Source organism: Tupaia chinensis, unplaced genomic scaffold (genome assembly GCF_000334495.1).
Source record: "Tupaia chinensis unplaced genomic scaffold, TupChi_1.0 Scaffold000207_1, whole genome shotgun sequence".
NCBI lineage: Eukaryota > Metazoa > Chordata > Mammalia > Scandentia > Tupaiidae > Tupaia > Tupaia belangeri.
In genome coordinates this window covers 3,830,365-3,842,699 of record NW_006159682.1, presented here as the reverse complement: position 1 = coordinate 3,842,699, position 12,335 = coordinate 3,830,365, and the positions used below count along the sequence as shown (strand labels likewise).

The following is a 12,335-nucleotide window of genomic DNA, read 5'->3' as shown; positions in this document are numbered from 1 at the left end:
TCTTTCCCTTTGCCCTCACTCAGGGCTGTGATCTGAATCGGGATGACGTACCTTCCTCCCTCCTTAACACGCACACCATCCATCTCTCGTAGTAGCACTGAGATAGATGTTCTGCTGCTGACTGGGTGCTATGGCCAGGGTCAGAGCTCAGTCTAGAGTCCCAGCTCAGCCCTCAGTTTGAGGCTGTCAGCCCTTGGCAGAAAGGCCAAATCAACAGTACCACAGCTCCCCGCTATCTGTGTACCCCTATTCCTTTGTCTGGTCTCTTACCACCTCTCTCCCACATTTCCTTACCTCCCTCTTTCTGTTCTTCCCCTCTGGCTCTGGTCCTCTAGCCCAGCGCAGGTCCTGGGGAAAGCTGCTCTGGGGCTGGTTCTGTGGGCTCTCTGGGGCCCCAGAGCAGGCCCTGAGCCCAGCAGAGAAGTCAGCGCTAGAGCAGAAGCTGACCAGCATCGAGGAGGAACCGCTTTGGAGCAGTGTCTGCAACATCAACGCCATCATCTTGCTGGCCATCAACGTCTTCCTCTGGGGCTATTTTGCGTGACTCTGCAGATCTGGCTTCAGTCAACCAGCCACAGAGACAAGCTCTCCTCCCACCTGCTGTCCAAACTGGAGGCCACAGAGGCTGAGCCTGAAAGAGCTCCGGAAGCCCCTGCAGAGTATCAAACCCAACCTGCACCATGGACAAGTGGATTACGGGATCTCAGAGAGAGCATTGGGCTTGCTCAAGGGCACACAGCAAGACACACTAGGTCTCTCATTTCCACCTTTTTCTAGTACATTGCCTTACACTCCTACCTCAAAAACACTGTCTCTACCCTCTTATTGAGCCTATTCAAGAACTTAAAAACAAACAAACAAAAACAATAACAACAACTTTTGCTAGGAGGCACAGGATCTCACCAGAGACAGACAGAGAGAGAGAGAGAGAGGAAAGTGAGGAAGCACCTGCCCATTGGGGGATGATCACACTGCAATCCCTTCTCCATTTCTCCCTCCTATTGAGGTTTCGGTCACACACTTGTGCCTGTTATGTTTTTAAGTCACCTGCTCTAAGACTTGAAAACGTGCAGTCAGACATGTATGATCCAGCTGCCCTAACTACCACACCACAGGCTGGCGCTATTCAGGAACTTTACTGGATGTATACCTTGAGATTAGAAAAGTGGAAGAGACAAGAAGAGGCAGAATTCCAGTGTACCTTTGTTCCCCGTGTTTCCTTCCCCTCCCCCAGAGCCCCATCCCTCTTTATCCCACAATGTCCCTAGTAATCTATTTGTAGTGTGAAGCTACTCAGGAGGACCTTATGTTTCTACTGGTGACCCCACAGTGGGGACTACCAGACCCAAGGAACGAGAAGCCCAGGGCAGAATTTAAGCATGATGTCAGATAGTATTTGAATAGAGAGTTCTTGGACAAGGACAAGGGACTCTCCTACACATGCTGCCTCTTCCTGCTCTCAAACCCAAGTGTGAGCAAGGTCTCCATGGCCTTGAGGAACTGAAGACTCTGGCTGAGGAGGAGACACGATGTCAAAAACAAGAGAGACATGCTGCTCTGTACTTAAGGGTAAGCCCTGCAGGGGGCAGCATGGATAATCTTGGAGCCACTGCACCTGGCCTTTGCCCCTCCCCTGTGGCTACCAAACCTGGGCCTACGCTGGAATACACCATGACCCCGTCTAAGTGTCTCTATCTCAGGAAGCTGCCCTAATGCCGCAGACTGGATCAAGGTCCCACTCCTGCTCCCCTAACCCCTGGACCCAATTGTGTCAGCACTAATCACAGCTTACTGTAATGTCCTCCGCCCAAGTGGAATACTCCAAGGGACAGGGTCAAAGGCCATGTCTCAGGTGACTTTGTACTCAGAAAATTACAGGTGTGCATAAATGTTTATTGAATTAATAAATTCTCCAATGTCTGCTGGCTATGCTGTGTGGCTGACTGGGTAGTGATATGAGGTGTCAATGGGGGTGGTGGGGGATGTGGGAGGAGTCTCCTCAAGTCAGAGTTTAAAGGACTGAGTCTCAGGTATACAGAAAGAGCCCACAGCCCCAGCCCTCTGAGGATGACCCAAGGTGAGAATGTCCCTCCTCTTAGCTCCCTGCGGAGGCTGCCCCTCCTCTCATCAGATCCCCTTTAACGCTGCCTTTGATCTTTATTATACACTAATCACCTGTTGACTGTACTCTTAAACCAAAAAAAAAAAAAAAAAGAAAAAGCCAATAGCTCCACAATGAAAGATGCTTTTTTAAGTTAATATCAAAGGGTAACTTACTTACCAATGGGAGTTGGATCAGCAGCGGAAGTAGGATCTCACCTGTGCGCAGCTGCAGGTCCCACTTCACCCCCTCCCCCAGGGAGCTGGAACTTTCTACAGGAGCTCAAGCAGAGACAAATTTGGGAGGAAGCAGTGACTGCTCTGGGATTAAAGACCAAAGCTCATTAGCCTCTCTAAGGCTGAGGCCTGTGGCTGGAGTTGTTATCTGAGTAGAGGTTCCGAATGGCTGCCCCAGGTAAGAGTATAACTGCAGCAGAAACTCCTGCTCAGGGCAGTACTGATGACTTTAGGATGGGCGAAGAGTAGAGGGACATGCCAAGGGTGAATTTGGTTCATTCATACAATCAAATACTAATAAACTCCTATTGTATTTCTTTGAAGTGTAGATGTAGCTGGTTCTAAAAATACCTCTTCTGCTGCTGCCTCCAATTTATTTTTCCACTGACTTTTTCTTCCTTAATGGGAGGAGCATACAGAGGGGCAGCCTTTTGACAGGATTTTGCCATGACACAGTCTTCCTGCCCCAGCCCCCTAATTAGCTAGAATTGCAGGCTTATACCACTGTACCTCTACTGTTCAGGCTGGTTTGGGAACCAAACCCAGGCCTCCCATGTGGCTCCAGCCTTGGGCCTGGGTGCCCTACTACTTATAGGACGTGGCTGTTGCCACTGTCCTGTCTCCACTGACCTTCAGATCTCACTGTCTCTCACCTCAGGTAGCCCTGCTCTCTCTGTGGTTCCCCACTCACTGAGAACAGCTTCTCCCTTTGATTTTCCCAGAACCTTCATGCAAGTCATTGGTGTGTGACAGGTGTAGAGAGGGAAAGAATTTTAAACCACGGAACCACAGTCTAAAATTGCATTTTAAATATCCAATTTTTAACAGTTCCTCAGTTGCCTGTCCTGAGGATTTCTCAGGTCTCCTCCTCAGTCTCCAACCTCCTGCCATGGCTCTTAGTCCCTACCTCCCTGCAGATTCTCTCAGGTCTCCCTGTTCCTCCATTTTGACCTCCTCCCCAGTTTCTCTCTTCTCGGTTATGCTGAGCCTCTACTGGGTTCCAGATCTATCTTGTCTGATCCAAAGATTCAATCACTGTTGGATAGAGCACTGCTGGGAGGGTAGCCATGCCCCTTCCCTACTCTCCTTGGCTGTTTTCTCCTACTTGATCCTCACATATCAGCTCAACTGTCACATCCTAAGGGAAGCCATATTGTCTGTGTCAGGATCGCAGCAGGGCCACTCACATCCCAGAGCAGATAAGCACCCAACAACCATTGTCCAGCCTCATGGTTTCCTGACTCTACTCTTAAAGTGTGTCAGGCTGTAAACTGCTACATTTATATAACTACTTCACTAATGTGTATTTCTTCCCCTAGACTGTGAGCTCTCCATTGACTCTCTATCACCTAGAAAGGTACCTGGTACACCCCTGGTACTAATGAACAGGTATCATGGGCCCAGTCATGGTGGCACACAGCATCACTGCTTGGAAGGCTGGAGGCTACAGAGGCTCAGGAGGCTGGAGTCTACAGAGGGCCATAGGTGACAGCCAGTGCTCAGGCTCCTTTCAGCTCCCACGTGCCCCCATGGCCAGGTGCATTGCCACGGAGCACTGCCTGCACATCCTGCTTGTTGGGTTGTTGGGGAGAAGTTGCAGTGAGTGGGAGGAGAGCAGGTTGGTTCAGAGAGGAGGCTGCATGCTGAGTATCATCCCCTACCTGGACCATTTCAACAGCCCTTTGATTCTTATCTTTGTTCCAGTCTCTCTTCTTCCAATTCATCCCATGTGCTATAGCAAGACTGACCTTTCTAAAATAAAAGTCTTCTGTCTTACCTGTTTATGAGTCTTTACTGGTTTTGTTTTCTAGCTCGGCATGAGGCGCTACAAAAACTGCTAGAAATATGCCAAGCGTTTAGTGCTTGGGCCCCTTCTCACACTGGCCAGAGAAACTGTTCTAGGGAGTGGGTAAGAGGAGGGGCTTGGAAGAATGACCTTCTAGAACCAAACCCAGCCTCTGCCATTTGCTAACTAGATGATATTGGAAGGTTACTTAACTTGTCTGTCCCAGTTTTCTCACCCACAAAATGGAGATAATTGCAACCCTACTTCATAGGGTTGTTGAGAAGATTAAATGAGTTAATTCAAATAAAGTGCTTCAAACAGTGCCTGGCATATAACTAAAGTACTTAATAAACATTAGCTCTGATTGCTACTATTAGTAGCAGGTGAGATGAACACAGGAGGAGGCGGACAAGACATAGTGATGCTATTTCAGAGTTAGCACAACTCTGACATGCTGTCAGAGCAAGGAGCAGGAGACAATTCATTCTACCGAAGGAATCAGGAAAAGGTGTAACAGAAAGTGAATATTAGGGCTATACTCTAAAGGCTGAATGGACATTTTCTAGGTGAAGTCACACAAGGTAGAAGGACCTGTTAAGGTACCTTAATAGTATCCCATTAAATAGGGATACTATTTATTTGTTTGCAAATGTCAATCCTATGTATTTAATTGCTCTTATAAATCTGGATTACAGTCTATTGCCACTAAGGCAGAATTGTGCAAATTACTGACCATGGACAGGGACAGAAGAGGGTGGGCATTGGATGCTTGGAGGAGTGGTTGCTAGTGTCCCACCCATACCTCCTAGGTGCTCAACAGTCCGATTTGCTGTGCCCCCCTTTTTTTATTTCCCAGAGAGAGAGATTTTTGCTATAGGGTGTGTGTGCTTGCCAAAGACACAGAAAGAGACAGAAAGCAAGAAATCACCCCCATGGGGGGGATGGCCACATCACAATCCCTTCTCCTCCAATGTCCTCTCAGGAATTTAGGCACATATGCACAAGTGCCCAGTGTAAGCCACCGGGCCTGGGTCCAAGATCCAAACCATGGTTGACTACGAGTCCAGTAACATAATCATTATGACATCCACTGGTCCCCTTGTTTGCTGTGCCGTCTGCTGAAAGCCACTGCAGCTCTCTGGATGCCCAGCCCCCTGCATAGACCAGGCTAGGTGTGCTGGGAGTTACTGGCACTTGGGAGTAGTCCTGAACTAATATGAACAAGAACTGGTGGATGAAGCACGGTTAGCTCCTTGACCTTCATATACCTGTATAGCTCCCTTCCCTTCCTTGTCTCTTTTTCACTCTCTTGCTGGTGTTTCCTGGGACCTCCTCCTAAATAAACTACTGGCTCCTGGCCTCATGTGCTGCTTCTGGAAACCAAACTAAGATCAGTTTTTTGTTTTGTTTTGTTTTGTTTTAAGCAAAATTTAGGCTTTGATATCAGGTTTTGTACATGGAGCCAAGGACAAAGCCTGGAAGATTTAGAGCATAGAGTCTCCCCCCAAAAAGAGATACTCTCCTATCTACCATCAAGGCTTAGCTCTACTGAGCCACGTGAAGGGGTGTTAGGTGGGAGGGTTCAAGGCAGCACAAGAAAGGTCACCTCCATCCTGGGGTTTTACAATCTAGATTTCTCTCATTTTGTCCTGAATATTACAAATAGTCTGTTATGGGTCAGGCTTTATTCTGGGAACTGGGCATACCATGGTGCCCAAGCTTTGTTGACTTCTCAGATCTCAGACAGATCTGGAGTTCTCTGAGGGCCAGGATGCTTCTCCTTTAACTGCTATGATAGAATAGCAAAGATAATGTGGTAGGAAAGAAAGAGCCCTAAGCTGGGAGTCAGGAGACCTCAGTTCCATTCCCAGAGCCCAGCTCTGGATTCCAAGGAACTCCAAGACCCGCTCATTGGTAGGAGAGACTAGTGGTAAGTGGGGAGAGTGACGGAGGCAAAAAACGAAATGGTGCAGTGCTGCAAGTTCGTGGGTCAGGGTCAGTCCTGGAAGGGACTCAGTGACCAGCAAATCAAATTCCCACATTTCATGGAGTGGGAAACTGGAGTCTTGCTTAAGGTCATACAAAGAGTCAGCAACAATTATGCAGGTCCTCGGGGATGAAGTGTCTCAGAAAGGTGGGAAATCCAGGTATCACTTAGGAAGGGCTGAAGAAGAGCAGGCATTTTTTTTTTTGGGGGGGGAGAGGTTTTCGCTATAGGGCGCATGTGCTCGCCAGACAGACAGAGAGAGACATAGAGACAGAAAGTGAGAAATCACCCCCCAGAGGGGATGGTTACGCCACAATCCCTTCTCCTCCATTCTCCTCTCGGGATCCTGGGCACATACACACACGTGCCCGGCTTGAGTTTTAAGCCACCGAGTCCAGGACGTGAACCGTGGTCGACTACGTGGGAGTCCAGCAACATAGCCATTTCGCTAACTAACTGCTGGTCCCAAGAACAGGCATTGTGAAACTTACGTTCTTCACCAGGCCTCAGACAGGTCTACTGTGGGCACAAAGGTCACATGCACATCTATATCCTCTTGAATGTGTCTGTCAACCTCTCACCATTTGAAGGAACCTCCAGGTTCTCTCTTCCCTCCTTTCCCTATCCCAGGTCATCGTTCATTCTCTCTGCCTGGAACACTCACCTCGACCTCCTGCCCCATACTCCTATCTTCTACTCATCTCAGGAACCATCTCTTCCTAAAAGCTTCCCGATGCCTCCTGCCCATCCAGGTTGCTTTTGTCCTTCCTCTGAACCTCACAGGCCAGGCCCCTGTGCTTTTCTCTATCGTAGCGAGTTTCATGTCAGTGTTAGGGTTATTTGTAGCTCTCCTTTGCCCTAGACTGGTGATCTTTGAAGGGAGGCATTGTGTTCACCCAGCAACTGGGGAGTGCTAGGGTATTTAGTAAGTTCTCAGTAAATGTCCAGTGAAGGAGGGAATAGATGAGTGTTGAACTCACTCCATAATCAAGAAAAAGAATAATGAAGAAGAGTATCTGCACAGACTTAAGAGTTATGGGACCAGCAGATAGTGTAATGGTGACATTGCTGGATTCCCACGTGGTTGAGTATGGTTCGAGTCCAGAGCCTGGAGCCTTAAAACTCATGCCAGGCATACATGTGCGTGCATGCCCAAGATCCCGAGAGGAGAAGAAATTGTGGCATGGCCATCTTTCCGGGGGGTGATTTCTCGCTTTCTATCTCTCTGGCAAGTGTGTGTGCTCTATAGAAAAAAATCTCTCTCTCTCTAAAAAAAGGTATAAAGCCCTGCCAGATACGAGCTTTCATTAAATTCCTACAGCTCCTCGAAGCAAGTAGGCAAGTATCACCACCCTTTCAGAGAGGCCAGTCACACCCAAACATGAGCTACAGCACCATGTAGATAAAAGCAAGGCAGCCTTTTCTTTAAGAGAGAGTTTTGCTATAGGGTGCATGCACTCGCCAGAGAGACAGCCAGACAGAAAGAGAGAAAGTGAGAAATCACCCCCTAAGGGGGATGGACATGCAGCAATCCCTTCTCCTCTAGTCTTCCCTTGGGATCTTGGTCATGCACGCACATGCGCCTAGTGTGAGTTTTAAGCTGCTGGGTCCAGGGCTTGAACCGTGATCAACTACGTGGGAGTCCAAGGATGTAACTATTTTGACATCTGCTGGTCCCGCAAGGCAGCCTTTTCTATCTCCAAGTTCCAGCACCCTCCTTTGCACCCTCAGAACGCAAAGTATTTGAGACGTATCAGAGGGTGGTGACCATACTTTCCTCATTTGCTCCAGACTCCCATGCAGCGCAACAACCTCATTGTAATGCTCCCACCCTGCTGCCTTTACCCTGGCTCCTCCTCCTCCATCAGAGTCCTGTTCTCAGCTTGAATCCCAATCTCTACCCACAAATGTGTGCATGGATGGAAAGTCACCTGACCTGTATCTCAGCAAGGTCCTTAGCCCTCAGGGGGTGACTCACTTGCAGACGATGTCAGACATCCTACCTAGCCACTGCTTGTTGAGCTTGCTGGCAGTCTCTGAGAACTGTTACCCCATTCTGTGACATTTTGGACGGTGGGAGGGCATCTCAACCCACTCCCACTCACTGACTACATGGGGCAGGGATAAAAATACAAAAGACTTGTATTCTAGCTTAATTGTGTTACCACTTGCTTTCTGAACCTTCTCCTCTCCCACCTACCATACTTCTACCTTAATAAGAATTAAATTCCTGCAAGTCCTAGAGGTAAGTAAGTAGGCAAGACTCTACCTGCCTACCTACCCCTGCAAAGGGGTGCAAAGGTGTGAATTAGATTAGCTAATATCTAAGGACCCTTCCAACATTGTCACCTTCCAACACTGTGCACCTCTGATTCCACGTCTGTCTTCTTAGGGCAGGGAGTGTGTGGGGGGTTGGTGGAAGTGGAGAGTGTACAGAGGAAGTCAGTCATATGCCAGCTTGACTGGCAACAGTGCAAATAGAAAAACACTGATAAGTAGTTTTCAGGGATTGAAATAGGTTTGCCATGAGCCATAATAACATTAAGCAGCAGCTTTGGACTGTGAAAGAACAGTGTTTAAAAACAAATAGTGCTCTTAAAAATACCATGAAGAAATGTTTTTAAAAGTGATTTGCAGTTGAGGTTGGACCACAAAAGCACTCAATTTAACTTGTGAGACTTACAACTACGTCCCTGGGTGTGAGAGTTCACATCAGTCAGAAGTGAGGGTGGAAACTGCTAGAAGCCCAGGCAAAGTGGTGTCAGTTTTCCATTAACCTAGAACTAGTATCTCTCTAGACTTCTAGCCGTAAGTTAGATTACTGTAATTTCTTCTTTTCTCCAGGGTGAATGGTTGGGAGAACTTTAAAGGTTATATATAAATATAAATCCTAGAGACTTAAATTGAAGTAGTTACAGTTTACTTTCATATTTCAAAATCAAATCTCAGCTTTAGCCCAGACTCACAAAGTAGAAATGTCAGACGTTTTACTGTGATCTTATAGAAAATCTAAAACTTCACATCAAGGGGGAGGTGGAAACCCAACCAACCTTTATGCCTTATCTCCTGAATAGAATACAAAAGCTTTGGGCCCTTTCTCTGTAGGGAGTGTATGTAAATTTTAGAATTATAGACACTGCGAGTGGGAAGAATCTCGGAAGCCAGTCAGTACAGCCCGACTTTCTCCCTCGTCCAGGGCAGAACTTCTCTGAATGTCTCTGACAGGCAAGGGCAGCCAGTCTTCTGGCTGACTTCTCCAACGGTCAGGAGAATAAAGACCTCGAGACAGAGCACACATCGCTGGCCACATTGACAATTAGTGCTTTCTTTTCTTGGCTAAACTCTGCATTCCCTGAAATTTCCAGTCACTTGTACCAAAACAAATAAGCCAACCCAGTAAGAAAATAACTCAAATGAATCATTTATTGGATAATGACAGCCCCGCTATTTGTGATTTCGTAAGAGATCATTCACAAAACTAGGAACTTCCTATAAAAGTGCACATTTATCTGGGATGAGAAGTCCGTGAAGGCTAATAAAACTGATGCTTTGAAAAACCTTTGAATGATTTTATGAAGTGCTTTCATGTCCCCCATCTCATTTAGTTCTCAGCATACACTAGGATGCTGAGTCATCCACAAACGAATCAATCTCAAGAAGGGAAGCGTGTGCCTGAGGCCTGCCCCTCCGTGACTGGATTTGGTCCTCGGAACCAGACTTCTGACATCACATTCAACCTTATGCCTTACCTACTCACTGTAGAGCATTCTTTGGAACGTTATTAGTTTCCAGGCTCATAGAATAAAGATGAAAAAAATTATGCAGTTGCAGCAGAATTCAGTGGAATTTAAAAAGCCAGACGAGTAAGTAAAATTGCAAAACATGGGAATAAGGGCTGAAATTAGAGATAGGAACAAAAATACTTGGGGAAAGCAGAGAAAGGAACAGAAATTCTGTGGTAAAATTGGGGATGGCTTCATGAAAAATGACATTTCACTTAGATTTTGACATTTAACTCTACTTGAGTCGAGACTTCTGTGTAGAGAAACAGAATGAATTCTATTCTAGGCAGAACAACAGCCCAAAGCAAAAAAGGGAGTAAAAGGGCAAGCTGTGCTCAGGGTAGGGTGAGGTTCTTGGTTTGGCTGAAGCATAGGGTACGTTACGTAGGAGTATAAAACAGACAAGCCTGGAGAGGATGACGTAGGGGTCATCCTAGGGACACTAAATGCCATTATAAATTGGGTACCATAGTATAGCAAGAATGTGACGGAGTCAGGAGGGTAAAGACAACAAATATATCCAAGGAGAATCTTATTTGCCTTAGAAAGATTATCCTGGCCACAGAAAGAGAATAAATTATGGAGTCAGAGACTGCTAAGGGATGGCAGTTTATGAGGTTATTGCAGTATCCTGAAAAGGAAAAGACCCCATGAATAGATAGCAGAATTAAATGTGGTATATACACACAGTGGAATACTGTTCAGCCAAGTAAGGGAATTAAAGTGTGACATATTACAACATGGATGAACCTCAAAAACATTATGCCTAGTGAAATAAGTCAAATCAAATATCGTATGACTCCACTTATGTGAGGTACCCAGAAAAGGCAAACTCAAAGACACAGAAAGTAGAATAGAGTCTATCAGGAGGTGGGGAGGGAGAGACATTGTTTAGAAAGTACGTGGCTCACGTGGGGAATGATGAACAACTTCAGGATATATTGATAATAGGCATACAGGTTGTGGCTGTATCTCAAACCACTCAGTTGTACTTACAAATGATTAAAACGATAAATACTACGTTAGGCATATTTATCATAGTTTAAAGAGGGTTGATGGATAAATATGCGCTAAAGCAAACAGGGCAAAATGTTAATTGTAGAATCTAAAAAATAATACAGAAGAGAAAGCATGGACGACTTTCATTTGGCTGCAGAACGGAATGTAAATTCTATTGACTTTGACAACATAAATGGATAACGCATAAAAGACAGAAGAGGCAGGGAAAGACAGAAGTGCTGTCTTCTTACAGAGTAGGTCCTCAAAATACTGTTGAAAATAGATGGAGCAAAACTAGGGGCCTAAAAGCAGTAAAGTAACTAACACTTATAAACATTAAGCAATTGGGGACCAGCAGTTAGTGTAAAGGCTATGTCACTCGACTCCCGTGTAGTCGACCATGGTTCGAATCCTGGACATAGTGGCTTAAACTCACGCCAGGTGCATGTGCGTGCGTGTATGCCCAAGATCCTAAGAGGAGAATGGAGGAGAAGGGATTGTGGTGTGGCCATTCCCCCTGGGGGTTGATTTCTCACTTTCTGTCTCTCTGTTGCTCTCTGTCTTTCTAGTGAGCGCATGCACCCTATAGCAAAAACTTCTCCAAAAAAAAAAAAAAAAAAGAAAGAAAGAAAAGAAAGAAAGAAAGATTAAGCAATTGGAGGAGAGAAAATAGTAAACATTAAATTTTCATTTTTCAGAGTAGCTTGGTCTTGCCTTGTTGACATTAAAAAAAAAAAAAAAGGTGTATGCACAGGAGCCAGATGGTGATGCAGTTGGTGGTAATTCAACACTCTATGATGCTGGATGACACAGGAAGGCCCTGGGTTCAAGCCCTAAGGCCTCCAATACAACCCAGACATGTATGCACATGCCCCTTATCTGGGACAGCTGAGACAAGGAGTGGATTATGGCATGAGGATCTAGCGAGGACTACCTCTCTTCCTCTCTCTGTATCTCTGATTCATGGAAGAAATAAATTTCTTTTTAAAGAAAAAAAGTAAAAAGGCATTTCCAAAACAAAATCTTCAGGACTCTCTTACTCTGGGGGAAAGAAAGGATTGAGACAAATTTCCAGACTTCAGACTTTGAGTAGATACTTTAGTGCATCGAGATGCAGGAAGTAGGTTTGGTCTTGAAAGGGGGGAAATCATGAGTTCTGTGGTGAGCACATTGATTTTGAAATAACTGTGGGATATCCCACAGGAATCGTTAATGGCTATTTGTATCTGTGTATCTGAAGCTTGGTGAAGAGATCAGGGATATAAACTTTCCTTATAATTTCTGCTTGGGAAAAACACTACCTGCTTCTTAGCCTCGGATTAGACCTATGGTGGTGAGCTGGGCTGGTGGTTTTGCCTAATATAAGTCATTACTGGAATCGTGAGTTACCCAAAACTTTGGTTTTTGGGGACAACTGGAGGAGGGACAACCTGGTTTGGATCAC

General features: G+C 46.0%; 1 protein-coding gene across 1 annotated transcript in view; it reads left to right on the top strand.

Moving 5' to 3' along the window:
* Positions 1-1,921, top strand: part of SLC5A9 (solute carrier family 5 member 9) — a 30,765-nt gene extending 28,844 nt beyond the window's left edge. The window contains exon 14 of the mRNA XM_014587367.2: positions 336-1,921. Coding sequence (XP_014442853.1) covers positions 336-544 — 209 coding nt within the window. The 3' untranslated portion in view covers positions 545-1,921. The remainder of the gene's footprint in view (positions 1-335) is intronic.
* Positions 1,922-12,335: the final 10,414 nt, after the last annotated feature.